This window comes from Penicillium cosmopolitanum (assembly GCF_028827165.1).
Source record: "Penicillium cosmopolitanum strain IBT 29677 chromosome Unknown utg000009l:1.0-9042332.0:1.0-9050551.0, whole genome shotgun sequence".
In the NCBI taxonomy this organism is placed as follows: Eukaryota; Fungi; Ascomycota; class Eurotiomycetes; order Eurotiales; family Aspergillaceae; genus Penicillium; species Penicillium cosmopolitanum.
In genome coordinates, this window is record NW_026622679.1 from 5,294,122 (window position 1) to 5,320,026 (window position 25,905).

At 50.6% G+C, this 25,905-nt stretch overlaps 11 protein-coding genes across 11 annotated transcripts; 5 read left to right on the top strand and 6 right to left on the bottom strand.

Annotated features, from left to right (window-relative positions):
• Positions 1–46: 46 nt before the first annotated feature.
• N7509_010051 (methyltransferase family protein) lies at positions 47–754 on the top strand (the record flags this gene model as incomplete). The annotated part of the gene is made up of 1 exon (XM_056634688.1): positions 47–754. One exon carries the CDS (start codon positions 47–49, stop codon positions 752–754), a length of 708 nt encoding a protein of 235 aa, XP_056485308.1.
• A 1,397-nt stretch (positions 755–2,151) lies between these two features.
• On the top strand, positions 2,152–2,523 carry N7509_010052 (uncharacterized protein; the record flags this gene model as incomplete). Its single annotated transcript, XM_056634689.1, has 1 exon — positions 2,152–2,523. One exon carries the CDS (start codon positions 2,152–2,154, stop codon positions 2,521–2,523), a length of 372 nt encoding a protein of 123 aa, XP_056485309.1.
• A 909-nt stretch (positions 2,524–3,432) lies between these two features.
• Positions 3,433–6,790, top strand: N7509_010053 (KH domain protein; the record flags this gene model as incomplete). Its single annotated transcript, XM_056634690.1, has 6 exons — positions 3,433–3,951; positions 4,056–4,337; positions 4,401–4,862; positions 4,931–5,255; positions 5,310–5,674; positions 5,729–6,790. 6 exons carry the CDS (start codon positions 3,433–3,435, stop codon positions 6,788–6,790), a joined length of 3,015 nt encoding a protein of 1,004 aa, XP_056485310.1.
• A 745-nt stretch (positions 6,791–7,535) lies between these two features.
• On the bottom strand, positions 7,536–7,829 carry N7509_010054 (Efflux pump dotC; the record flags this gene model as incomplete). The annotated part of the gene is made up of 1 exon (XM_056634691.1): positions 7,536–7,829. One exon carries the CDS (start codon positions 7,827–7,829, stop codon positions 7,536–7,538), a length of 294 nt encoding a protein of 97 aa, XP_056485311.1.
• Positions 7,830–8,011: 182 nt separating this feature from the next.
• Positions 8,012–9,174, bottom strand: N7509_010055 (Efflux pump dotC; the record flags this gene model as incomplete). The annotated part of the gene is made up of 2 exons (XM_056634692.1): positions 8,012–8,526; positions 8,586–9,174. The coding sequence occupies 2 exons, from the start codon at positions 9,172–9,174 to the stop codon at positions 8,012–8,014; spliced, it is 1,104 nt and encodes a 367-aa protein (XP_056485312.1).
• A 442-nt stretch (positions 9,175–9,616) lies between these two features.
• N7509_010056 (uncharacterized protein) lies at positions 9,617–10,423 on the bottom strand (the record flags this gene model as incomplete). Its single annotated transcript, XM_056634693.1, has 1 exon — positions 9,617–10,423. One exon carries the CDS (start codon positions 10,421–10,423, stop codon positions 9,617–9,619), a length of 807 nt encoding a protein of 268 aa, XP_056485313.1.
• A 1,180-nt stretch (positions 10,424–11,603) lies between these two features.
• On the bottom strand, positions 11,604–13,182 carry N7509_010057 (serine incorporator domain-containing protein; the record flags this gene model as incomplete). Its single annotated transcript, XM_056634694.1, has 3 exons — positions 11,604–12,909; positions 12,969–13,048; positions 13,132–13,182. 3 exons carry the CDS (start codon positions 13,180–13,182, stop codon positions 11,604–11,606), a joined length of 1,437 nt encoding a protein of 478 aa, XP_056485314.1.
• Positions 13,183–14,488: 1,306 nt separating this feature from the next.
• N7509_010058 (uncharacterized protein) lies at positions 14,489–16,318 on the top strand (the record flags this gene model as incomplete). The annotated part of the gene is made up of 5 exons (XM_056634695.1): positions 14,489–14,563; positions 14,627–14,698; positions 14,761–14,893; positions 14,946–15,050; positions 15,114–16,318. 5 exons carry the CDS (start codon positions 14,489–14,491, stop codon positions 16,316–16,318), a joined length of 1,590 nt encoding a protein of 529 aa, XP_056485315.1.
• A 1,511-nt stretch (positions 16,319–17,829) lies between these two features.
• Positions 17,830–18,829, bottom strand: N7509_010059 (putative GATA transcription factor (AreB); the record flags this gene model as incomplete). The annotated part of the gene is made up of 2 exons (XM_056634696.1): positions 17,830–18,501; positions 18,602–18,829. 2 exons carry the CDS (start codon positions 18,827–18,829, stop codon positions 17,830–17,832), a joined length of 900 nt encoding a protein of 299 aa, XP_056485316.1.
• A 2,319-nt stretch (positions 18,830–21,148) lies between these two features.
• Positions 21,149–23,484, top strand: N7509_010060 (1-phosphatidylinositol 4-kinase LSB6; the record flags this gene model as incomplete). The annotated part of the gene is made up of 2 exons (XM_056634697.1): positions 21,149–22,633; positions 22,684–23,484. The coding sequence occupies 2 exons, from the start codon at positions 21,149–21,151 to the stop codon at positions 23,482–23,484; spliced, it is 2,286 nt and encodes a 761-aa protein (XP_056485317.1).
• A 1,084-nt stretch (positions 23,485–24,568) lies between these two features.
• Positions 24,569–25,404, bottom strand: N7509_010061 (uncharacterized protein; the record flags this gene model as incomplete). Its single annotated transcript, XM_056634698.1, has 5 exons — positions 24,569–24,614; positions 24,668–24,863; positions 24,915–25,115; positions 25,172–25,211; positions 25,339–25,404. 5 exons carry the CDS (start codon positions 25,402–25,404, stop codon positions 24,569–24,571), a joined length of 549 nt encoding a protein of 182 aa, XP_056485318.1.
• Between the last annotated feature and the right edge of the window lie 501 nt (positions 25,405–25,905).

The window sequence follows — 25,905 nt, forward strand, 5'->3', positions numbered from 1 at the left end:
TCTTGTAAGCTTTGTTTTTCTTTTTCTCTTCTCTGCCATTACCACCATGATACATCCAGGCTCTATCGTACTCGCTACTGCCATGGTGTTAGCGGGATACCTAGCAACAATCTGCTTCACACCCCCAAACGCATCCCCAGATCGAAAAGAAAGACACAAGATCGACCGCACCTCATCGATGGGAGATTTCGTCCCTCTCATCCTCCGCCAAATCGTAATTGTCGCCGTGGCTTATCACGCAGCTCTTGCCATACTATCTGAACTGGACACCCCGAGTCTCACGGCACAAGCATGCCCTCGACCAAACAACCCCAATCCAGCACTGTTTTCTTGGACCTCTACCTCAGTCACCGCACTACTGTTAGTGCTCGTTGGGGCCTGGGTGCGTCTTTCCGCATTTGGAGGCCTAGGTCCAAATTTCACTTTTCATCTCGCACGCCCTAGTCGACTCGTGACAACTGGGATATATCGTTGGGTACAACACCCGAGTTATACCGGTCATTTGGCGGTTATAGCGGGGTGTACGTTGCTTTTTATGAGATGGGATGGTGCATCGGCTTGCTGGATAGAGGAGTCTATTTTGGTTGGATTGGATGGATGGGGTCTCGCTCTTTGGGCTTCGTTTATGGGGTTCTCTGTTTTGATGATACGGGCAAGGGTTAAGGATGAGGAGGATATGCTGAAGCAATTGTTTGGAAAGGAGTGGGAGGATTGGAATCGATCGACTAAGAGATTTATTCCTGGGTTATTTTGAATTGGGAAAGAGGATGGTGGTTTTGGTATACTTGGTGCGATGCAGAACTTTTTTTGGAAGGCTTTGGGTGAGGGGTTTTGAACCTTGGAAGCCTTGGATTTATAGTTATATTTTGGGGAAACACTCCAGGGCTGTTCCAGGGTTGAACTTGAAGTTTCCAACTTAGGACAACCTAGTAGTACTAGTTAACTAACTAGTTATTGGTTAGTTAGTAGGTAGTGTATTCACCTACCTGGAATCACCTGGGCAAGGATCTTATTTTGAGTACGACATAACCTCGGCCCTGTAATCTCAAATAGTATCTCGATGGAATAAAACCAGGTTATTAATAACAAAGGAACTCGAAAAGGAAAAAGTGTGGCTGGTTCAAGCTGTTAGAGTGGCGGCTATGTGGCAGCATCAAGTCACGTTACTAGTAATGAGTCTCACGATAACTCCGCCACCAAGGTGTCTCCCCTTTTGCCCCTGGCAAAACCCCCTTACTGACCCCTGGCAGTAAGGACGATCAACAAATAATAAAAGCCCGCGGTTCTACATAGATTGATTAGATTACCAGGGAGATGGCCCCTGGGATAATTGACGTTTGGTATAGATTGCCGTTCTGTTCCAAGGGCACCTGTTAGTGTCAACGAACTAGTAACCGGTTCATGTTGGGGACGCCATGGCAATCGAGCTCTGAATCAAATACTCTAAGAATAGCTTGGCACTTTTTCCAAGGGAAAGGAACGCTGTCATTTACGATGACACTGCTGCCATTGGGCGATAGCACTGCCCACTGGACCCATTACCATCCCATCTAGCCGGATCGACTTCCGGTGGCTGCCATTGTGTGCCAGTGATAACGAAAAAAAAAACAAGTACGAGTATAGAGGACAGAGTAAGAGATGTAGATGCATGGGGAAGAACCCTGGTCTCAGAGAACAGGTGTGGCTTTTTCACCTCTCGCATAGATAAACCCCAGCAACACTCACCAGGGCTCTCCACACGTCGTTCCTGTCCGGGGCCCCAACATCTGGAGGGCGGCATTGACGGCTGCAGTCGACTTTCAAAGCGGTCTCCCCGTGGTCCATCCAGTCGGAATCAATTTCGAGGGGTCGAGTCCTTACGATCCAGCGTGGACGAAAGCCATCGACCCACCGCGGTATACGAGAGAATGACGTCGACCACTTGGAAACCTTGTCCTACCCCGGCACCTTTTGACGCCTTTCGGGGAGGGTCCCATTGAGGGGTCGCTACGGAGTACAGTACACAGGTGCAAGTTCTTTCAGGCTTAGGTTGAAGGAGGGGGAACAGAACGGGGGGGGGTACGAGCTGTACAGTAGGTAGTGCTCAGGAGTCAGCCCATCAAGTTTATCAGTCTCACTTCCCAGTTTTCCAGTTCCCCAGGCATCAGCGGTATGAACAACCTGCGATCCACATGCCGCGCTGACCAGCTCAGTCAGGCTCAGCCTCCCCGCGCCAGTCGGTGGCCGCGTCCGGGCCAGCCGGGCGAAATGGGGGGCCTTCACACACCCACACCCCAAAGCCAATGCCAAAGCCAATGCCTGGGTGGATCGGGGGATCAGATACAGGCGTCGTACAGGGCTCTCGATTCCGCGACCTATGAGAGAGCTGATCGTTGTACTGGGTGGGTGAGGGAGACGCGGAAGGAGTCGGATCCAGCGAATCTCTTTTCACAGTTGGGATCCGCAGCAGCTGCAGCAGCAGCAGCTCTGCAGCTGGGGCTGCACGGTTTGGACGGTCTCGAAGCCAAGAGACAAGAGGCGTGACTGCTGCAGAGACGCAGTTAGACTGCAGGGTGCAGCATTGCAGGAGAGACTCCTCATTTTGAGGATCAATGCTCAATTCATGGCTCAATTCAATGCTCCATGGTAGGAAACACGTGACTGTTCTCGCTTGAGTGTCAAAAGTTGGGATCTTTTGGCGTGTGGAGCCAGAGTGAACCAGAGTGAGCCAGAGCCAGAGTCAGCCAAAGCCACAGCCAAAGCCAGAGCCAAAACGGGCCTGCTTGATCGCCCAGAGTAAACCCTAGCGCATTTTGCTGGGATCGGCCGCATTCTTGTGGTGGTGTAGTGGTGGTGCAATGCACCTGAACGATGGATATGAATATGAATATGAATATGAATATGGCGAGGAAAGTGGATAATGAGTAGACTTGTCCATTGTAAACATTAAAGTACAAGATACTCCGTAAGTGTACTCCATGCCAGTGCTGATGCTAAAGCTGAGTTCGGTAGATACGATACTCGGGATACCGTAATGACATGACCCGCGCACCTGACGACAGCACTTTGCCTTGGGCATTTGGCATTTGTAGTCCCCTTGATTGTTGCGCTCTTGTGTTTTGGATTATCTGGAATTATTTCTCTATTCTCTATTCTCTATTCTATTCTATATTTTGTCCTCTACATTTGAGGCATTGGGCTCGATCGATCCACTTGGTGATCGATCATCGTTCCCATCGTTCCCACCATTCCCGAAACGCCCACACAGTCATTCCTTATCCCTGGCCTGTTCTGTCGTGAGAACTGCCTTGACCTTCCCTCTTCTCCTCCACCTTCTTCCATCCCCCCAACACCATCACCTCCCCCCTCCCCCCCCCCCTCTATCCTCCTCCCCTCTTTCCCCTTCGAGTTATTCGTAGGGGTGAGAGACTCACCATTCCGACCCTCCCGGTCATGCACAAGATCTCCAACTTTACGGGCCAGGCCCGTCATGGTTGGGAACGAATGACGCCGACCTTTGGGATGTCCAGACCTCACACCGACATGGCTTTTCGCCGGCCACACGGCGCTCCACCTATGACTCCTCCCACGAGTATCGACCCGACCGTCAATTTGTCCTTCAACGTCCCATTCTCGTCGACCTTGGCTGGCCCCGATGTCGATGATGTACTCCACGCCAGTCCGAATGCTCTCCAACGTTGGACTTTCCCCGAGGACTCCCCCGAAGGTACACAGGTACACCAACTGCCTGTTCATACCAGCAATGTCGACGGCTTGCGGAGGTTATGCCGACAGATCACCGAGACGAGTGCGGGACGGATCGAAGCAACGGTGGCTTCGTCCGAGCCAAAGGCCCTACCTTCCTTACAACGGCGGCCTAATGGCTTGGTCACCAATGTCTGTGTGACAGGTGATGGCGAAACTGTGCGCAAGATGCGGGCAAAGATTTTGAACGAGACCCCGATCATGCTGGTATGTGGGCGAATTTTTTTTTTTCACATCGCCCCGGTGTACCCATCTGGGGTTCCGCTTGGGAAAAAAAAGCACTCCTTGCTGACCTTTCGCCCTTTGAATAGCGCTGCGCAACCGTCGATGTCGATATGCACCTGATTATGGATGGATCGCCGAAGGGTATTCGAGCTAGCGTATTGGAGCATATGGATACCTTGGCCGCCTACACCGGGACCGATATTTTCTTGCTGACGCCGAAACTTCACGACGCCGATAGTGCCGTCGTTTCGTCCTACGGCTATGCCTCTGATAATGGCCTTGAGCAGCGTTTTCGAGTTGCCATCTACGGTGACATGGAAAGCTCCGAACATGCTAAGACTCGGGTGCTGATCATGATTGACCAAATCGTACGTCTCTTTCAGGGTGTGGGAACATCGGGGGAAATCAAGTGCGTGCTAATACGAGGGCAGCTGAAACGCCATGTCGATGCTATCAAGCTGGAGCTGACCATGCACACCTTGGTCTGTGGCCGCACCCGCAAGAACATTAAGCTCATCGAGGCTGCCACCGGCACCGCTATTTACTTCCCCCCGCCGTTCCCTCGAATTTTCGGATATACCCCGCCGGGCGCGAACCGCCGAAGCGAGGATGAAGTGTATATTACTGGTGATACCCCGGAACAAATTGCTCGGGCGAAGCAAAAGTTGCGAGAATTGGTGATGGGTGTCAAGATCTATGTCAAGGACGTTGTTGTCAACTCGAGCAAGATTGACAATATCCTGCTCGATCGTTTGGACAAGGTTCGCAAGGTGATGGAAATGAACGGTTCCTATGTGCTGTTCCCCCAGCTGGGCAGCCAACGTGGCCTGGTTCGGATTCAAGGCACCGAGGTTTTACACGTTGAGCGGACCGTGAGGGAAATCATGGCCTTGGTACGACCACTAAATCAACAACCATCTGGCTGACCTTTGCTAATCCGTTTTCTTCTTCTTTTGTTTAGGCTGGCCAATTCTATAGTGCCTCTTGGTGGATCATCATGCCCGACCCCGCACAGGGCGGTCTTCGTGCACCTTCGACGCCTGAAATCCGCTCGATGCTCACTGATATCTGTACCAACTCGGAAGCTGAGGTCAGCTTCGATAACTTGACGTTTACGATTAACGGATCCGACGATGCTGTTAAGGCAGCCATGACCGTTGTAAATCAGATTCCATTTGTTACCCGCAGCCAGTATCAGATGCGTGTCAAGATCGAGCTGGCCAATGAGCACAAGGAGTTTGTCAGTGGCAAGAAAAATGGCAAGATCAACAAGATCATGGGCCAGAGTGAGTTAAATGTCTCAAGTCTTTCTCAGCCACCCTGCTAACCCTATACACAAGGCAATGTTCAAATCATCTTCGACGGTTTCAACGAATATAATTTTTACATCGATGTTTGTGGCAACCAGTACGACTCGACTAAGAATGGTCTGGATCTTGTTGAGCAGGAAATGCCTGCTTCCATCTCGTTTCATGTGCCCGACCAGTATCACAAACGTATCATTGGAATCGGCGGACAGCACATTCAGCGTATCATGAAGAAATACTCCGTCTTCGTCAAGTTTTCTAACGCTATGGATCGTGGAGGAATGGGCAAGGAGGATGACGATATCAAGGTTGACAATGTCATCTGCCGCACGCCCGCTCGCAATGCCCAGAGTCTGGACCTGGTCAAGCAGGAGATTATGGACATGGTCGAGAAAGTTGTACGTGTCGTGTTACCCCGACTGAGACCCAAACAGAAGCTAACGTGCCACAAGGACGCCGAGTATGTCTCGGAAAGAGTCGTTATCAACCGACTCTACCACCGTGAACTACTGGCTCGCATGACCGAGATTGATGAGCTTGAGAAGAAATGGAACTGCAAGATTGAATTCCCCAGCACCGAACTTGCCAGCGATGTTGTGACTATCTCTGGCCCCGAGTACCAAGTCCCCCAGGCCGTTGATGCCTTGTTGGGCATGGTCCCGGAAAGCCACGAGCTTCACTTCCAGAGCTCGGCAGAGCTGCGGGAGTACTTCAAGGCTCCTGATTTCCTTGCCGACGTCGGCACCAAGCTCAAGGAGCAGTACGAGGTTGACATCAATGTTGACGTTAGTGCTGATCTTCCACCTGCTCGGGAGGATGGGTCGTCCTCGCCGGACCCCGCCCCCGAAGATCGGGTCGTTCTCGGCTACACGCGCAACAATGCCGGTGGCCTTAAGGATGCCATCGACTTCCTCATTTCTCGCCTCGTCGCCCACGGCCTCGATGCCAACACGGTCAAGGGAGCGATCCCTCGCCCAAAGTCGGATTCGTTCGAGGAGTCGCTGCCCTTCTTCGACTCGAAGCTGTTGCAGCACGCTCCAGCACCTCTCCTCACCGATTCTCCTACTCGACCCAGCTTCGCAGACGAGACCAGCGAGCGCGGTTCGATCTTCGAGCGCCTCCGCAAGCCCGGAAGTATCTCGTCTTTCTCCTCATTCATCGGGCGTAAGAACCATTCGGCCTCGCCCGGATCGTTCTTCAAGCACGCTTCGAGCAATGCTTCGAAGGCTTCGCTTGTCTCGATGGAATCGCGGGATAGTGGCTACCGCAACCCTTGGAATGACTCTGGGGTGAACCTCCCCGAGGACGACGTTCCCGTCCTGGGGAGCTCGCATAGCCACAAGAGCAGCAACAGCAATGGCTGGCCCACACGCTTCGACGCCAAGTTTCCTTTCGGTACGGCGCCCGGCGACATGACACCCAAGCATGACCCGCGCGCCTCTTTTGACAGCGGTCGCCCTAGCACTTCGAATTCTACTTCTGGATACCCGGCCCCCATTGGGCCACCGCGTTAAACACAAAATATCCATTTACAGCAGTATACCCTTTTGGTTGATTTGTTTCCAGCGAGTGTCTCGGTTTCTTCTGATTTGATAGTGGATTTGGTTAGTCTGGATTTTATTTTTGGTTTTATCTTTTATTTTTCTTGTTTCTTTTTTTTATTATCTATTTTTTTGATTGATACCACGGAACGCAAGCAATGAAGGCGTCAGAAAAGAAAACCGAGAGATATCCAAGATCTGCGTGAGATAGAGCGGGAATGTTTTTGTTTTCCTTCCCTTTTTCTTTCCTCACTTTTTTTATCATCCAAGTTGCCGTTCCTGTTTTTTATCTTCTTTTTTCTTTTTACCTTTTTGATGTCTTTATTGACTGTTTTGCCAACGACGACGAAATTCCGGTATGCATGGGAGGAAAGGGATGCTAGTCGTGCGCCACGCCTGGTCAGTTGACTTTGATACCTCAGGCTGGTGGGGAGTTTTGTTTTCAAGTTGGTTTTTAAGTCTCGATGTTTTTTACTCCTTTGATATCCCCATCAATGAGATTTGACCTTGGACGATTTCCACTCGCAGGTCTTTTGACTATAGTATTTTTCGTGGTGCGTTTAGTATCTACTCGAATAGGTGAATGGCTACCGGGCCAGCTGGAAGGATTTTAACAATTCTTTATTAGAGCGTTTTCGAATAGAATATAGGCTCGCGGGCATGCGATGAGTGCTCCGAGACAGTTAGGTGTTGCAAGACTTTTGACACAGGTTCAAGTTCAGGCCTCCAAAACCTCCGCACGACCATGTTCTTCCCCGGCGTCTTCACTTTTCTTCACAGGCTTAGGTTTGATAAAGCAAGTCGCGATAATTGTGACAGACGCCGTGCAAGTGTAGAAAATCCACATATTTCGCAGCCCTGTCACGTAACTCCTCCTGCGATCATCGCCTTCAGTGCCGGCATCAATCTTAGAAGTCAAACTACCGCTTCCAATAGTTTGTTGAATCAGAACAGTCCCCAAAACAATAGAAATAGACGTAAACAAATTTCTGAGAAAAGTGAACGCAGACATTGCCGCCGCTACATCTCTCTGGTGTAAATGTGTCTGCAAGGAAATCATAGGGCTCTGGAAAAGCAAACCAGCCCCCAAGCCGGCAATGACTTCAAAACAGATAATCCTAGGCCAAGAAATGCTTGTTTCAAAGTCAATAAATAGTCCAGTGCCCAGGGTAAGAACACCCGTTCCTATGAAAATCATCGCGCGATAATTCCCTGTCTTGCGGACGAACATTCCCCGCCAAAAGTCGATAGCGACATTGGAATTATCAGAGCGAAAAGAGTCACGCCGGATATTATTGGTCGGAAGCCGAGAACGACTTGGTAATATAATGGTAGGAAGAAGTCGAAGGAGATGAAGACAAACGAGTGAAGACACGCGACGGTGAAAGATGCGAGTAGTGATCGTTTTTGAAAGATCCTGATCGGAATGAGTGGGTTTGTAGCGAATTTGGCTTCCCATATCATGAACAGTCCCATTATTATGACTCCAAAAATAATTAGCAGGATAGCTGTGGGTGAGGTCCAGGATAGAAGTCCACTTGAGCCTGTTTCAAGCCCGTATAAGAAGCAGATTGTTCCTCCGATGATGAGCAAGAAGCCCATCCAGTCTATACTGCTCAGTCCGTTCACCGACTCCTTCTCAAGGGTGAGATTGAGATTGAAGAAAAGTAGTACTAGGACAATCCCGTCAAAGGGTAGATTGATATAAACTGGAATATCATTAGCACATAGCAACATTCCTCAAACTTGAACTTGAACATGAACTTACAGCACCATCTCCATCCAATACTATCCGTAAAAACACCCCCCAAAACCGGCCCAATAGCACTAGCCATCGCAAACGCAATCCCAGTAATACCATAATATTTAGGCCTCTCAGCGAGGGCAAAAATATCCCCAATAATAACCGTTACCAGAACGATCGATCCACCACCACCGAGTCCCTGCACGACTCTACCCGCAATAAGCGACATACTCGATCTAGCCAATGCACTGACCAAACTACCAACCATAAAAGTACTAACCGCCGCCATTATCGTCGGCTTTCGACCGCAAATATCTGAGATTTTGACCCAGACTGGCGTTGATGCGGTTGTTGCCAGTGTATAACTGCTTCCAATCCACGCATACTCCTGAGATGTTACTCCTAAATGCGCTGCGATGCTGGGCAACGCGGTTGAGATGATTGTTATATCGAGTGCGCCGAGGAAAAGGGACATGCACAGTGATAGAACGATTAGTCGGCGCTGCCATGGTTGCATTTGTGGTGGTTGGTAGGTGGAAGTTTGGGTATTGAGTCGTTCGACATTGTGGATTGTTTCTTTTTCTTCGACCTGTGAGTGTGGATTTTCTGTCATGGTTATGAAATAATGTGAGTAAGGAAGAGAGGGTGAAAGACCAAAAAATGGAAGTACGAATTTCTTTAGTAGAATTCCGAGAATGGTCATTCCCATCACCCCCACTCGGGGCCACTTTCCGCGTGCCAAGACTGTCATGATCTGACGCTAAACTAATCAGTTCGCCGATTATCCTCGATCTGGAGGTGAGGGTAGAAATAAACTCTCAAGGGGATGGCTAAGATGGTATATGTACTAGAAATTAGTGTATAGTTAACCGGCTAGTTACGTCTACGATTACGATACTATGAGTGGGAGGTCCAAAAGTCAGACCCCGAGAGGCCGGATAGGTATATTCTTTATTGAACAAAAATAGAAAAAGAAACAAAAAGAAACCCAAGAGGAAACCCAACATGAAACTATCACTTCGGAAGAGTGGCGGTCTGCTTCATAGCAGCCCCAATTATGCCTCGTACCAAACTGTTGTTGTTGCTCCAGATACTCCCAACTTGACATGATGCGTTGGGTTGACAACCGGGCTATTCTCTCGAATGCTCGCCATTACGTCCGACAGTACCACATATTTATAACCGTCTTGCTTCCTTCGGGCAATCTCGCCCCAAAACTTTGCAGTCAGGGTGTTTTGTGGTGGTGCAAAGGCCACTGGAGTGGCATCGTCGCTTGCGGAGAGAATTTCGAGAGTGCGATGCGTGTGGTTGCAGTTATGCGTTGCTACATGGGAGTAGTAGCAATCTAGAAGAAAGACTGTGTCTGTGTCTGTGGTTTTGAAATTATTGACATGTCCAGCCACCACAGAATCGATGTATCTTTGAATTCTGATGCTTCGGTGGGATGGTCCTTCGACAGTAAACAGCCTGCCCGGCAGCGGAGGGGGAAATTGCTCGCCCTGATGGAGTTCATGAATCTTGACTGTTGGTGTGAAGTAGTTGGCGGTCAGGTTGATTGGTTCTCCGGTTGGAAGGTGCCGGCGCGCTGGTTTTATGCGCGAAAGCCAACCAATCTTTTGATGCTGAGGGTTGTTCTGTGAAAGGGCAGCTTGTGTGGGAGGCTGACCACGATTCTCCTGAGGGTCGTTGTGCTGAGCCAGTTCTAGATTTTTTATCCAATCTGCAATAGCTGACATTTCTGGACAAGAATGCTGCGTAGTGTCTTCAAGCATATCCTGAACGATGCTTTGTTGACGGGTAGCCTGCAGAGTATCCTGAGTGATGTTTTGCGGGATAATAAAATTTGAGGTTTCAGTGAGCATGGCAGGCTGGGACAACTGGATGAGGGTAACCGAGCGGGGATGGTAAGCTATGGGATTAACGTTAGCCACAGGATAATAGACATCCTGCCATATAACAACTCACATGGATCGTTCCTTAGCCGGCACCAGCCAGCGGCGAGGACCTGGCTAGGAGTCATGAAAACGAGCGGGTACTAGACCGCCGACGGAGTCCTGTTGATCTAGAAGAAATGTCAGACATTAACCTAAAGGTTTTGTTCCCTTGGTGTTTGAAACCTTACTTGTGGACTTTCGTCTTGATGCAAAAAGCCGGTAGCCCGACCAAGGCCAGCAACAGTGTCATCCTGAGGGCATCAAGCCCCAATTATCTATGACAGCCTTACTCCAGAATTCGATATTCACTGGGAAGCTGCCGTGGACGCAATCCGAGGGAACATCTTCGCTACACTTGAAAGTGAGCTACTACGAGAGGGATCATATGAGAACGAGGATGCACATCGAATCCCGCGCGATGGATACCGCAGCCTCGTGTTCCAAGATAAAGCTAGCCTCGACGGAGCGAGTATCGATCAAGGTCGGGGGCAATTTAAAGCTTTTGTTACAAGTGAATTATTTCCTGCTGGTGCTCGATTTCGATGGTGTCTGGTCATCGTTGCAGAGGCCATTCAGTCATTTGTGCGCTATCCTCAAACCATTGAAGCTTCTGAGTTATCGGAATCTGGCGCAATTGAAGGGAATGGTGCCTGGATGATAGTTGTGGACCCTGAATATGAGCCAGGCTCTACTTCCAGGGGCAAAAGCCGCTTATACCGGGGATATATGCGCTGCCATCTCAATAGACTGCAATCTCTTGCATGCCCAGGTGGGCAGGATCTTTGAAGCACATGTCCAGAATGATTCACCTGGATGCAGATGGTATTCCATGATATGAAGAAAACATTTAGGCGTCCAGAATGCCTGGAACCTTTGAGAGAACCAACATATTCTCTGCCAGTGGTTCCCCCTCTAGTCAACGCCAACCCTAGATGGCCGCTAAGTACCCAATTGTACAAGATAATTTATGATTTGGTCCATTGGTCCATTGATCCATTGAAGGTAAACTAAATCTAACACTGCTACAATATATTCAAATTCTCACAAAGAAACAATTACAATCGCTGAAAACGCCCGAAATTCAAATCCCAAATGATCAGCAAATGACTCATGCAGCAAAGCGATCAGGCAACACAACAGGCGCCACCAAGGTCCACATGTAAATCGCGTAGCAGACCCAAGAACTAACAATCTTCACCCAGCTGGCCCAGTAGGTGCGGCCCACCGGAGCAAAGTCCATGTCGGTGTCGACCTGCAGTCCCTGCGACAACAGGGTAGCCACCCACGTTGTGGCCAGGAAGAAGATGATATGGAATAGAGAATAGTTGTACTGGGTTGAGCCACGCTCGTCATCCTTGCTGCTGGTCTCAAAGTCATCCTCGTCATCGCTCTCATCCAAAGCGCTGGCCGGCAAACTACCGCTCTCCACCGCGGCTCGCAGAGCTTCGGCGCGCATCTCCCGATGGCTGCTGGGCTGCTGGGTAACCAGCCCGTGCTCGTTGTCCTCTGTACCCAGCTCGCTGTAGCCGTGACCGCCCTTGGATCCCAGGGCAATACCCTGGGTAGCCGCGCGCGTAGTCGTATAGGCAATGGTGGCCATGGTGACGATGGCGCCCAAAACGATTGTGATGGTGCGGGCGCCACTGGAGCGGACCAGAGGATTGCAGCTGTAGGTATCCGGCTCCATGGATACGGCGGAAAGAGTAAGGTAAGTGCAGTAAACGGTGACCATAGCAGCTTGCGCCAACCCGGCGCGCGGGTTTGATTCTTGCACGGCCGGCTGAACCGAGATGAATGAGATAATCAGGAAAACGATCAGGTTGACCGAGATAGCGATCTGGTTCATAGAGCATCCACTGCGGGCGAAGAAAATGTACATCAGGATAGTCATGACGAGGGAAGCGATGTACATGCCGAGGGTCGATCCGATAAGTAGACCCCGCCAGAGGCGCGAGTCGCTATCCTCGATCTTCTGCAGGCAAAGTTCCGCCCAGGAATGAGCCAGGTCAACCAACAGGATCAATCCCAGGAGCAGGAATAGCATGGCGCAGAAGAAAGCGATATAGTTGCCGTAGACGAAGAAGAAGGGTTCCGGAATGAAGAAGGACATGACGACGAAGGCCATCCAAACGATAATTTTGGGACCCCAGAAGCCATTTTGAAGTGCGGCGCGGCTGTCGCGGGATGTTTTTACGCCGAGGAGCAAGAGAGCGAGAATCAAGTGGAATAGAGCGAGACCGAAGTTGATGCGATGAACTGCGACCCAACCATAGCACTCCTTCCCGTCGCATCGAATTTCCATATAATCCAGAGTGAGACCTTGCAATTTCTTCATTGCCCATGGCGTGAGCATGATCCAGGAGACGATAGAGTTGACTAGGAGGATAAAGGCATAAGCGATTCGAGTCGCCATGCTGTGATGGAGTCAGTTTGGAAGCGTCCTTCGGCTAGGCATCAAGAAATGCGACAATACCTGTTTTGGAATTTTCCACATGCGCTGCAGACAGCTGAGCAAGTCGCGGCTCCGCAGCATGAGCCGCCAAGGGTGATAAGCTATTCGTCAGTCGTATTAGCAGACTGCTACTCGGATCGGATGATCGGAAGAGCTGGCGATCGAGGGAGGCAACAAGACTCACCGTGCCCATGCTAGGCACCGCTAAAAGCGGCAGTGATAGAAGAGCACCCATAGTGAGAGGAAGATTGGTGAATTCAGACCGGGACCAGGGCGAACACTGATTCAGGCAGGTTGTTTGGAGGTGCAAGACAGGTGAAGGCACTGCCTGGGGAAGAAGTGGAGGTGACGATCCCTGGAACCGCCTTCGTCATGGGATGTCACATGACCACACGTGCCATAGCCAGCGCTGACTGGCGGATCTCGCTTTGATACTGGAAGATGGAAGATGGAACAATTTAATAACCAAAAAGCGATATCGAATGGTAGGAGAAAATATTTTATTTCCATTCTACTACATAGATGTATCCAACAATCTGGTGGCCGAGGCTGTGGGCTTTCTCACTGTCTCGTGGACTAAAAATAGTGGTCTTCAACGGCACTACTAGTAGTAGTACATCTAGAGATATACTATTTCTAGTACTCCGTATAATTCAAGGACCCGGATTCCTCAATTATGAAGGACTTTGGGCTCTTGTACATCTACTACCCAACCTCAGTTCTAGCATGATTGGATTTCAAGGGACGGAGGGCCCACTGTGGACAGCCTTGGTACGACAAGGCGGTACGAAGTATATTCGTATTTGGAAGGCAACTTGAACTACTTAGAAAAGATCCAAAACATTGTGATGGGATTAACTACCAAATCTACCAGGAGCAAGATGTGGAGGGACAGATATCCCCAGAAAAGCCCTTCTTACGTGTATAGGGCTATTTGATTTGTCCATGGACACCTTTTGGACCCATGACGCGATCCTATGCCGAGTCCACCACGAGTCCCCGCTCGGATCCCTCTCACATTTGACAACGTGGTAGCCCTATGGTAGTGTAAGAGTGGAATATCGGATGACTATCGATCGCCTCCGCCTTGGACCCTGGCATCAAAAGTTTAGATCGGGGCTTGAACTCGCGTGACGCGGTGAAAGTAAAAGTAAGAGTGATTACATAGAGAGGTGGACTCGGACAGGCTTGGCACTCGGCAGAGTCCGGTGGAGCACCGCGCCGTCTCCCCGTTATCTTCGCGATTACGACGCTGGGCTCCTGAATCTCCTCTCTTCTCTTCAACCTCTGCTGTCTCTTTTTCACCTATAGTCCTTCCTTGCACCGGGTCCGATGTCCCTCTTTTCGTCCGACCACTCATTGCCCGGAAACCCTGATCGATTCACCGCTCCCCGTCCGATAAAGAAGAGATAGATATCCGCGGAGGAAAGAGTACGCGTGGCCGAACTGCCGGACTTCGTTGCGAACCACCTCTCAATTGGGGGCCAGCTTCGAGAACAAACGAGAGAAGAAGAGAGACATACATAGGAACAACGACGACAATGTTTTCTTCACAGACCGCACGGTACATCTCCGTGGCTGCGGGAACCCTGGTGGCATTATCCTGCGGCACAAATGTGCGTCATTCTGGTCTTTGCGCACTCAAACTAGTGCGATAGCTGATAACTGACACCCGATAGTATGCATACTCGGCATGGGCACCACAATTCGCCCACAAGATGAAGCTCTCTTCGACCGAGAGTAACCTCATCGTGAGTTTTCCGATTGGAACTAGTGTCGCAAAGGAATGCCCTCCATATTGACAACTTTATAGGGTGCCGCTGGCAATTTGGGCATGTACGCCATGGGATTCCCCATGGGCTTGTTGACCGATGCTCGTGGACCAAGGCTCATTACCTTGATCGGTTCGATCTGTCTTGCAATTGGCTATTACCCGATTTATCTATGTAGGCTATCCTATCTGCCGGCCAACTCATAATCCACACTAACAAACGACAGCTTATCAACACGGAGAGGGTTCGGTCCCGATCATTTTCCTGTGCTTTTTCGCTTTTCTGACAGGTACTGGTGGTTGCTCGGCCTTTTCGGGAGCGATCAAAACCGGTAGGTGCTCACACTTGCCTGATTATATTCATAAATCACCGTGCTAAATATCCACCTCTTTAGCTGCATCCAATTTCCCTGACAACCGTGGCACTGCGACTGCCTTGCCATTAGCAGCCTTTGGATTAAGTGCATTATTCTGGTCCAACATCTCGACAATTGTCTTCAAGGGCGACACTGGTCGCTTCTTGCTTCTCCTAGCCATCGGTACATCTGTTCTCTCCTTCATTTCGATCCCATTTCTCCGAATCTTGCCTCCAGATTCCTATTCATCGGTTCCCCACCATGGTCACGAAGAGCGGTCCGAGTCTCGGAGGCTGCGCCGGAGCAGTGCGTCGTCTTTGCCCGAGAACTCTGACGACTTGCACAACTCTACGGCATTCGACCACGAGCAGTCAGCACACGGTCGTGGTCAATCGGTTTCGGCCCATCGCGGCTATAATGGCAACCGGGACGAAACGTCATCTCTTGTATCCAAGGACGATGTGCGCCCTTCTTTCGACACGCTAGACGATGATTTTCTCGACGAAGTAGCGATGGAGTCTCACCACACCGATATCAGAGGCCTGGCCATGCTCCGCAAAGTCGAGTTCTGGCAACTCTTCCTAACCATGGCCCTACTGTCCGGAATCGGATTAATGACCATCAACAACATCGGCAACAGCGCCAAAGCCCTTTGGATATACTACGACGACAGCGCCTCGTCGAAATTCATCCAGCAGCGACAAGTCATGCACGTTTCCATCCTCTCATTCGGAAACTTCCTCGGCCGTCTCTTCAGCGGTATCGGCTCGGACATCTTGGTCAAGAAACTCGACATGTCCCGCTTCTGGTGCCTATTAATCTCCGCCGTCGTCTTCACCCTCACTCAACTCGCCGGCTCCTCCATCTCGAACCCAAACACCCTCGTCATCGTCTCTGCTTTCACGGGTATCGCTTACGGATTCCTGTTCGGCGTCTTTCCTTCCCTGACAGCGCACACCTTTGGTATCGGAGGTCTTTCGCAGAACTGGGGCGTCATGACCCTGGCCCCTGTCTTCAGTGGAAATATCTTCAACCTCCTCTACGGAACCGTTTACGACCGCCACTCCGTCGTTAATCCGGAAGGCGACCGCGACTGTCCGGATGGTCTGGCCTGCTACCGCTCTGCATACTATTTGACCTTCTTTTCCGGTCTCGCCGGTATCCTGGTCTGTCTGTGGAGCATCTATCGCGAAAAGCAGATCCACGGCGCTATGGCGAAGAAGGCCGACCACCGCCTCGCATGATCTGATGGAATCTGATCTTATGCTAACCCTATGCCGCAAGCAACAAATGGGATGTCCCATGTTATCGCTGGGCTGATACCTGATAACCGATAACTGATAACTGATCGAAGTTCCCCGCTCAATGGAATGGGATCGGATGTTATTGTTACTTCCCCGCAGCACGCCATTGAGCTGTTATCTTGTTTGCCATAGGGTATCGCGCTATCTCATGATCGACATCCGGGGCCACCATGGCATTTGCTGGTCAATTTCTTATCGGTGGGCCGGGCCACTGGGACTGGGACTGGCGTCCACGTCAGATCCATATATGCATTCATTATCATTCATTGCCATGTTTTTCTTTTCTGTCATAGACTCGATACCTTATATTTCGGTTTCTGGATCATACCCATACCCCCGAGCGCCAAAATTTGTCAATCTACTCATCATCTCATCCCTCATTTTGAAATTGTATATATTCAATCTTTGTTCGTATACTCGAAGCTTTGGGTTTCTCGTTTACATGTAGTATCTATCTACCTCCAAAAAAAATCACTGCCCATAGTAGTGCCTGGGTATGAACGTAGTACTCGTGAACCTTGGATCACTGGACCCCTCAAGATGGTGGACTGCCAGTGCTTTTTGTTATGAACTCTTCAGGGTTCCCTCGAAAAGGATCATTAGTAACCTACTAGTGCTAGTACCTGGGCACCTACCAGTAGCTGACCTTAGACTACACCTGCCAGTGCCATTGGGTATCCAATAGGCGGGACGACTTTCAGTCGACCTACTAGTTAGTGCTAGTACATGAATAACCTTCGGAGATGTATTGAAACAAGAGTTCAATTAGAACACAAAATCAGACCCGTTGACCTGTCAAACTGGCCGAAATAGACAATCACGTAAAACCGGTTCTATGACAGAAAACTTGAACTAGATACCTCTGGAGCATATCAAAACAAAAGGATAAATGGCCTCGCTCGTTAGACAGAACATCGAAGGCAAGAAGCTACTAGTAATTTGAGAAGAGCTCGTTCTTTTTGTTTGTTTGTTGTTGTTGGTGTTTTTTAGAGAAGTTTCCCACAGATTGTTCTTGTCTTGTCTGACCCTTCCCACGCCCTTGTGTTCACAACAGACGATGAGAAAATAATAAAAGATGGGGAAAATAATATTAGAAGCATACTGAGATTACACAAACACAGACCCACGGCAAGCCATTGAGGAAAATAAGACGACAAACAGGGCGAATTGAAGAGAAAGAAGAAGGGGAAAAGGGTAAGGTAAGAAATTAGGATCGATCAAAATATCGAGCTTTTTTTGGTTGAAGGGAGTTTCCGGCCGCCGATGAAAGAGTCGGGAAGGGTATCAAAAAGACCAGGGAAGGTCGGACAAGTTCAGCACAGTGGGTGGTGATCGTGATCGTGATCGCGATCGCGGACACCGTGGGACACACTGAAATACAACCGAGCGAGGAGGGGCTAACGGGGGCGCCCATAAATGACTGAGAAGCAAAGAACCGAACCGAACAGAACCTAGGCGCTACTCGGAGACTTCGCTTGCGATGGGGGTTGGGGCTCCTCGGATGATTGCTCCACCATATCTGAGAGTCGAATGCGCTTGGCTTGAGGTTCTGAGCTATCCAGGTCCAAAGAGCCAGTCGTGCCAAGCTGGTGTTCGAGTTCGCTAACATGTCGCTTCAGATCTTCTTCGCGGCGCTGCGACTCCTCCAGAGACCGGCGCAGGCGGGCTTCGGAGTCGCGGGCGATCATCTCCGAGCGACGGGCGCTGGCGTCACTCTGCTCGAGCTCGGCGACACGGCCGCGGAACAATTCGTTGATCAGGTCCAATTCACTAACGCGTGTCTTCAGGGACGTGTTGAGAGCCAGGAGACTCTCGAAGGTGTGGGAAGAATCAAGTTGGCGATCGACAGCCGATGGAGAAGGCTGGCGCATTGGGAGAGAAGGAAGACCGGCATTGTCACCACGCGTAACGCTGTCGAACATGTGTTGTGGTGCGATATTCGAGTTGTGTGCCTGCATTGATCCAAACCCAGGTGTCTCGGTGCGCGACAAAGGCGAATTTGAGCGGTCCGAGTGGCCCGGAGACATTTTACGCGACGCGCGACGGTATCCATGCGATCCTAGGGAATGCGCTCCAACGTCGGCTTGACCTGATAAACCGTTGGGGTCGATGGGGCCGCCAGACTGAGGAGAAGATGAACAGGTCAGCAATCAGGGAAATTTCTTATCTGGGGACCAGTCCAGCAGCGGGGGAGTTTCTGGGAGGTTGGTCGCGCGCACTCACCTTGCGTTTAGGGCCCTGGCCGGTCTTCACACGGTTGCGACTCTTGATCACATCGGTCTTCAGGCTTATCGGGCGAGGTCGCCCGTGAAGTTTGAGGAACAAGCCACAGGCATTGCAGAGGACGGAGCCGAGTTCGTCGCGGCGCCAGAGGGGGGTAGTGGAGGTACCACAATTCTGGCAGACCGGCTGTAATTGGGGAGATTTATCGTCAGTCAAGGTGGTCGCCATGATTTGGAGATAGTAGGTGACGGGGAGGAGAGAGGAGTGATGATAAGATTGGAGAGAGATTTGAGTCGATAAGGATTGGAAGCGCACGGATCGGGTGGTGCCAAGACCCCATCCGGTCTAAACCAATTGGGGACTCCCGATAACTCGAGATAAGCAAAGGTGATAAGGGGAATGAAAATTGGGGTGAGGGTGCCCCCATCTAGGGTGCCCGCAAGGTATGGCATGAGTATACTGTAGAATACTGTAGAACTCACCGGGTTATTGCCTTGACCACCAGTCGTGGCCGCTGGGGAGGAGGTCGCATAGCTCATGTTCGCCATGTTTCCATTCGCATCACTGGACTCTCTGCGGTTTTCCGGTCAGCCAATCCATGCGCGTTTATTCGTCCATCAAGTTGACCACTGTCTGCAGAAAGAGGGGTATGCAGTTGGGAAGGCAGAAAACATCGTAGACTTGAACAGAACCAGGGAAAGCGGTCGCAAGGCAGCAAGTCATCGCTTGCCCTATATTCGCGTTCTACAGGCCACATACCGGAGGTTGGAGGTGGGAGCCGACGCGACGGAGGCAAGTGCGGCCAGACCGGGGAGAGAATGGCTCACGGAGACAGATCCAAAGTCGTCCTTATAGTCGGATCCCTGGAACTTTCCAATATTACCAAGATCGGGCAGCACTGGAGAGAAGCGCTTGGGGTTGGGTTCGGACGACGGTTGCTGGGTGGTGTCGGAGGGGGAATCGTAACGCGGGAGATCCGAGGTCTGGTGCGCGGATGAGGCCGATTTGAGAGCCGGGTCGATAGGCGACGCCGGGTAGAGGATGGAAGCCACAATGGAGGGCGAGTATATGTAATCGATCGAAATCCGGCCGGGGACCGAATTGAAAAGGTTTAGGTGAAGGTGAAGGCGAAGGCGAAGGTGAAGGTGAAGGTCAAGGGGGAGGAGAATGTCGGATTATGGTCGCGTGGTGAACGAAGAAGGTATAATCGGTTTATAGGACCCTCTTTGACAAGCTAGCTGCTAGAGAATCAATCACAATAGGAGGAATCGTAATTATAAGAGGTCGATGTGAGACGTCCGAGGAAGGTAGCAGCGGATCTAAGTATCTCGTAACGGCCAGGCTAAGCGCAAGTCGAAGACGTCTCGTGGAAACCAAACCAGGCGAGAAGAATTGGAAGAAGACGAAGAGAAGAGAAGAGGGGGGGAAGGAGAAGGCAGGGATGAATTCGAGTTGAATTCAACGATGCGCTGGGGAAAGGCCACGGCGGAGGAGAAAGATGGAGAAGATTAGCAGAACCGGATCTTATCCTGGCTGATATGGGCGTATTGTTATTATCTCGTATCGAAAAATTATCACTTATCGCACTGGGCATGCCATACCGCCTGGAGGGCCCAACCATTGGTTCCATCCTCGGTACTGGGACTGCGATGCCGGTAATTAGCGAAACCTGGCATTTCTCTGGAGATGTGGAATGCAGTCAATGGTATTATCCAGTGCTTGTGCTAACATGATGTATACCCACTGGCAGGTACAGGTACTTCGATGTCTACTCCGTACCGGAACTAAGGTTCAATGTTGTCTGTCTACACGTGGTACTAGTAGAAAGGCCCATGCTCGATTAAGACATTTGACTCCCAGCCTGATGATATCCATAATATGAGATGTAAGTGTAAAATTAAGGTGGATGCGGCCGCCCCTACTTGGATGCTTGTCTTCACTTTATATAGGTCCAATGTATTCTGCCAATTGGAACATCACTTGGAGTGGCCAATTGAACTTAGTGGGTCTGCTTGACTTGGAGGCCAGCTGAATTTGTGCAAATAAATCCCCAAGAGCAGAAGGCAACCCCTTTTACACCCGGGGATTAGTTAGGATTAGTTAGGGGGGTTCTAGGGGGGTCTCCAGTGAGGACCCGCCCTGTGTGGCGGTGCGTACTGGTATTACCGCATCCGGTACTTGATACCTTGCGCCGTCCATAGTAAAAGACAGATTCTGCCATGCTCCGACTCCACCGCTGGGGTAAATTACTGGTCACAACCACCCGCCCTGGCTGGCCACATAATAATACTCGCATCCGTTCATGACGGGATGCTTCTGTTATTCAATCTGTCTTGTCGTGTCCTTGTCCTCTCTCGACTCTCATCCTTGAAGCGTCATTTTCCCCCGCCATTCCCATTCCCCCGGGATGGATTAATATTCTCTTATTTTCTTCGTGTCCTTCGTTTCTCTCTTTGCAGACCTTTACTACACTTCTGCTGTGGCAGGTGTCTGCCTTCACGCCTTTTAATCCCCCTTCCATAGAATTGCCAGTTCTTCTTCCACACCATGCCGAAAAATCGCCCAGCCACCTCAGGCTATGCTCGTCTCGCTCAGGAGGAGGAAGAACGAGGCTACCTTCACGATGACTCCGAAGATGACGAAATCGCCGCGGTTTCTTCAACCGTCTCGACCTCCGCTCCTCGCTATGCCCCGATTTCCTCTCGAGCCCAGATGCAGGCGTCCGGTCTCGACACACCTCCCAGCCATCGACGCCGGCATAGTGGCTTCTCGCGACGCGGGCGACGGAATTCCGGCGTCGACATCAAGGCCATCAATGCGCGTCTCGAGCGATGGGCCGAGGAGATCGCCAACAAGTTCAAGTTGAATCGGGTCAAGGGCAAGACATACGAGGAAGAAAAATTGGAAATCTACCACTCTGTCTTCCAGGCACCCGATGGCGTTCGCCCCGTGACGATAGAGCAACTCGAATCGGATGAATTCGAGGGTCAGCAGCGGAGACAACGCGCCGAGTTCGAAGAGATCATCGAGAGCGTTCGTCTTGCTATCGAATTGGATGTTCAACCGCGCATGATTTCACAGGGAAGTTCAGGCAGTTACTTTGCTCGCAATCCGGAAGGAAAAGTGGTCGGTGTGTTCAAACCCAAGGACGAAGAACCGTACGCCTCTCGAAACCCCAAATGGACAAAGTGGATTCATCGGAACTTGTTCCCTTGTTTCTTCGGCCGCGCTTGTCTTATTCCCAACCTTTCCTACGTCTCTGAAGCCGCCGCATACGTTCTCGATGCCCGTCTCCGCACCAACATGGTGCCTTATACCGACATTGTCCGACTGTCTTCGAAATCATTCTTCTACGATTTCTGGGACCGGCGCAAGGCGTGGAAAGGGAAGAAGACTTTGCCCCCGAAGGCTGGTAGCTTCCAGGTCTTCTTGAAGGGTTACAAAGATGCCAACATTTTCCTCCGGGAGCACCCATGGCCAGATCAGGCAAACCCAGGGCTTCGTCCTGAGGATGCCCCGAGACGCAAGAGGCGGCCATGGAACGAGGCATGCCGCCCATCTGGAGCGCAATCCGACGACGAAGACGACGAAGACCATGGCCAAATGCCATCTCCAAACCCACGCGACGAAAGCGCCGAGCGGCGATTCCACTGGACTGAAAACCTCAAGCAGTCGTTCCGAGAAGAGCTGGAGAAACTGGTCATCCTGGATTATATCATGCGCAACACAGATCGTGGGCTGGATAACTGGATGGTCAAGATTGACTGGGGTAACGAGCAGGTGTCGCTTGTCGCAGACCCCCCAAAGCCCAATGACAAGCCCACAGGGACGACGCATGACGAGGATGAGCTCATGCCTCCCCCTCGCCCGGTGTCTGTGAACTCGAACGGCTCCCATCCTTATAGACGCCACGAAACTATGATGGCTGTGAGCCGTACAGGAACTCCCTTGGCCACGTCCGAGCAGTCTGCTTCGGTTCAGGTCGGTGCCATTGATAACAGTCTTTCATGGCCATGGAAGCACCCCGATGCTGTAAGTCGCCTAGCGGTGAAGGTACTTGGACCATAGCTAACCCATAACAGTGGCGAAGTTTCCCCTTCGGATGGCTCTTTTTGCCTGTTTCCCTAATCGGTCAACCGTTCTCCCAAAAGACTCGCGATCATTTCCTTCCCTTATTGACATCGACCGCGTGGTGGGGTGGCACACAAATGGCCTTGCGCCAGGTCTTTTCCCAAGATGACGACTTTAAAGAAAGCATGTTTGCCCGACAAATCGCAGTCATGAAAGGTCAGGCCTGGAATGTTGTGGAGACACTGAAGCAACCAGACCACGGCCCACTCGAATTGACTCGCCGAACCCGCGTCTGTGTATGGGACGACTTGGTGGACGTGCCCGTCGCCATCCCCATGAAAGCTCCATCAGCCGACCAAAGAAACCAAGCCATGAATTATGATGACGACGAAGAAGAAATGGATATTGGCGCGGCCAATTCTTCCCAAGACGTTGCCCACGATCTTTTGGGTCTTGACTCGTCTCCGGGCGACCTCCCCAATCCCAACCGGTTCGAGCTCTCCCGCGGCCGTTCTGATGGAGATGGACATCGAGCCACTGACTCGATTGGTAGTGGCCCTGAACTGTTCAACGATGACGATATCCCCGAAAAACCACCAATGGCACATACGCAAGGTCTCTGGATGGTGGATGGCCGTCTCTTCCCGCTCGACCCAATAGACACCATAAACAAGGCGGCTCGGTCTCTTTCCGCATGCCCCATGTCAACACTTTCGGAAGCGACGACCTCGAAGGGGACCTTGGGTATGCCGCTGCCGAAGACATGGAGGGTAATCAGCGCAAGGTCATCGTGGAGCGCTTGGAAGCAGTGAAGAGCAAGAACCCAGTCTTCACCTGGTGCTGAGAGCCCATTCATTCCCCTCTCTGACCTCACTTCACCCACTCTCCACGACAGAACTTCCTCCCTTCCCCCTGCCCATGCCCCCTTTATCATATTTCATCTCCCCGCTTCTCCTCCCATTTCATGTCATGCATTTTCATTCCTATTTAATCACGCAGATGTTTCCCTTAGCGTCCTCCTTCTAGGAGCTGGAGCTGGTTGGACCCACCCTTCTCCCGGGTCCTCTCTCATGCCAGTCCTCCTTCCCCTCTTCTTCTTCTTCTTTCATCTTTCTTTTCTTTTCTTTTCTTATTGTGACATGTCACCGACTTTTTCCCGGCACATTGGCATTCGCATTGCTGCATGTGCTCTTTGTCCCGGAATTTTCGCACGCCACATTCATGATTGGGGAATTTGTGTTGTATATAGACTTTCTGGCTGCTCGGGTTGCCTCGGCTGGCGCATTGATTGAGCACCTCATGTAGCATATATGACGAGACTTAATTCCATGATACCATCGTCCGTGTTTTCTACGTATACGTATACGTACATCGATGTCCCAGAGATAAAATAAGAGCTGCTTTATTGCTTAATACTAGGCTTTCTGTGATGGTAAATTACTATCATCTTAGAATCAATCTAGAGCCCCAGGGGCTTTGATCTAATGACATTGTATAATAATAACCAGAACACAATGGATCATATCGGGTTAGGAGATGAAAATGGATGAGTCGTAATATCTAGTACGTTAGTAGACAGAAGAGAATAGAGTGAACCTTGGAACTTGCTCCAGCAGAATATGCAGAATGCCTTATATGTATGGCATATGCTGCAACTGTTATGCTAGACATTAACTAGTGTATAGTCTGCTCGTTACGTCTACGTCTACGATTACGATACTTGTGATTATAAAATCCAAAAGCCAAAGGGCGGACAGGTGTAGTGTTGATCAATACACCAAAATAGAGAGAATAGAAAACAAACAAGAAAACAACACCCAGAGAGATACAGGAAATTAGGTTGCTCACTTTGGCAATCTGCTTCGTAACGACCCCAGGATATCTCGTAAAAGGCCATTACCGTCCGAGCTTGAAGGCGGCCCGGTAGTCCGAGCAAGAAACACTTTCAGACACAGAAGCAACAGTCTCAACACTCGGGAAACATCTTGAACACACTTGCATTCTCCGAGCCACGCAATGCCATCACGTAATAAAAGAGCATAATCATGAACAACTTGGAGTGACAGCGCAGGTTCATTCACCTCAACTGCATCATCGCCATTAGCCGGAGCTAGCTGCTGCGCAGGGGGAAGCTCATGCCAGTGCAGCTCGACCGAGGGAGTCCATTGATTCTCATCGTGCATTGCTCGTGCTACAGTCGTCAGGTATTGAGTGGCACGAGCGTTCATAGAGGCAGGCTTACCGGTTGTGTTCAATTCTTGTGATAGGGGTCCCTGCGAATTCTGTTCTGACGTTTCAGACGACCCGTCAACCTGCCGCGCACCAGTGCTTTCCTGGGAGCCTTCCGGCTTTGGGTCTTCTGCCTTCGGCAAGACGCTTGAGGATTCAGTTGGCATGGTAGACTGGGTTATTTGCACGAGAGTAACCGGGCGTGGTTGGTAGGCTGTGAGATTAACGTCAGTCGCAGGATGATAGACATCCTGCCATGTAACAACTCACATGGATCATTCCTCAGCCGGTACCAATCTGCCGCAAGGGTCTGGTGAGGTGTTATTGAATTAAGCGTGTACTTATTGGCCGACGGAGTCCTGTTGATTCAGAAGAAATGTCAGACATCAAGCTCAAGGCTTTGTTACTTCCACGACCTTTAGTGTTGGAGATCTTACTTGCGGACCCTTCCTTATCTTGACGCAGAAATCCAATAGGTTAACAACAGAGAGCAGCAGCGTCATAATTAGGGCCTAAAAGCTCCAGTTATCATTTGATAACTTTCTTTCGAACAGCCTTTCTCCGAGGCTGCAAGCCAGGTAAACAGTCTTGAAGAAACTGGCCAAGAAGATGGAAGGATTACCGGCAGGAAGACAATAAACTTGACGATGGAAAGATGACCGGAAGGAAGACCTTGAGCTTGATGATGGAGACCGTAAACTTAACGGTGGAGACTGTAAACTTGACGGTGGAAAAATGCTTGGAAAGAAGACGGCGAACTTGATGATGTTGATGGAAGATGGTGAGAGGGAAGGATGAGGAGGTGGTGTGCAAGTCCCTAGAATAATAGTCAGATGCCCTTTCAGTCTACATTCTAGCAGGAGATCACTTCTGGATCAAGGCTTCCCAATCATTTTCAATTTTACTGGTAGCGATACGTGGTAAGTATACAGAGGGTTCATCGTGATTGTGAATTGTAGAAAAATGTTCGCAAAGTCTGTATGGATAATATCATGATCCTCTGT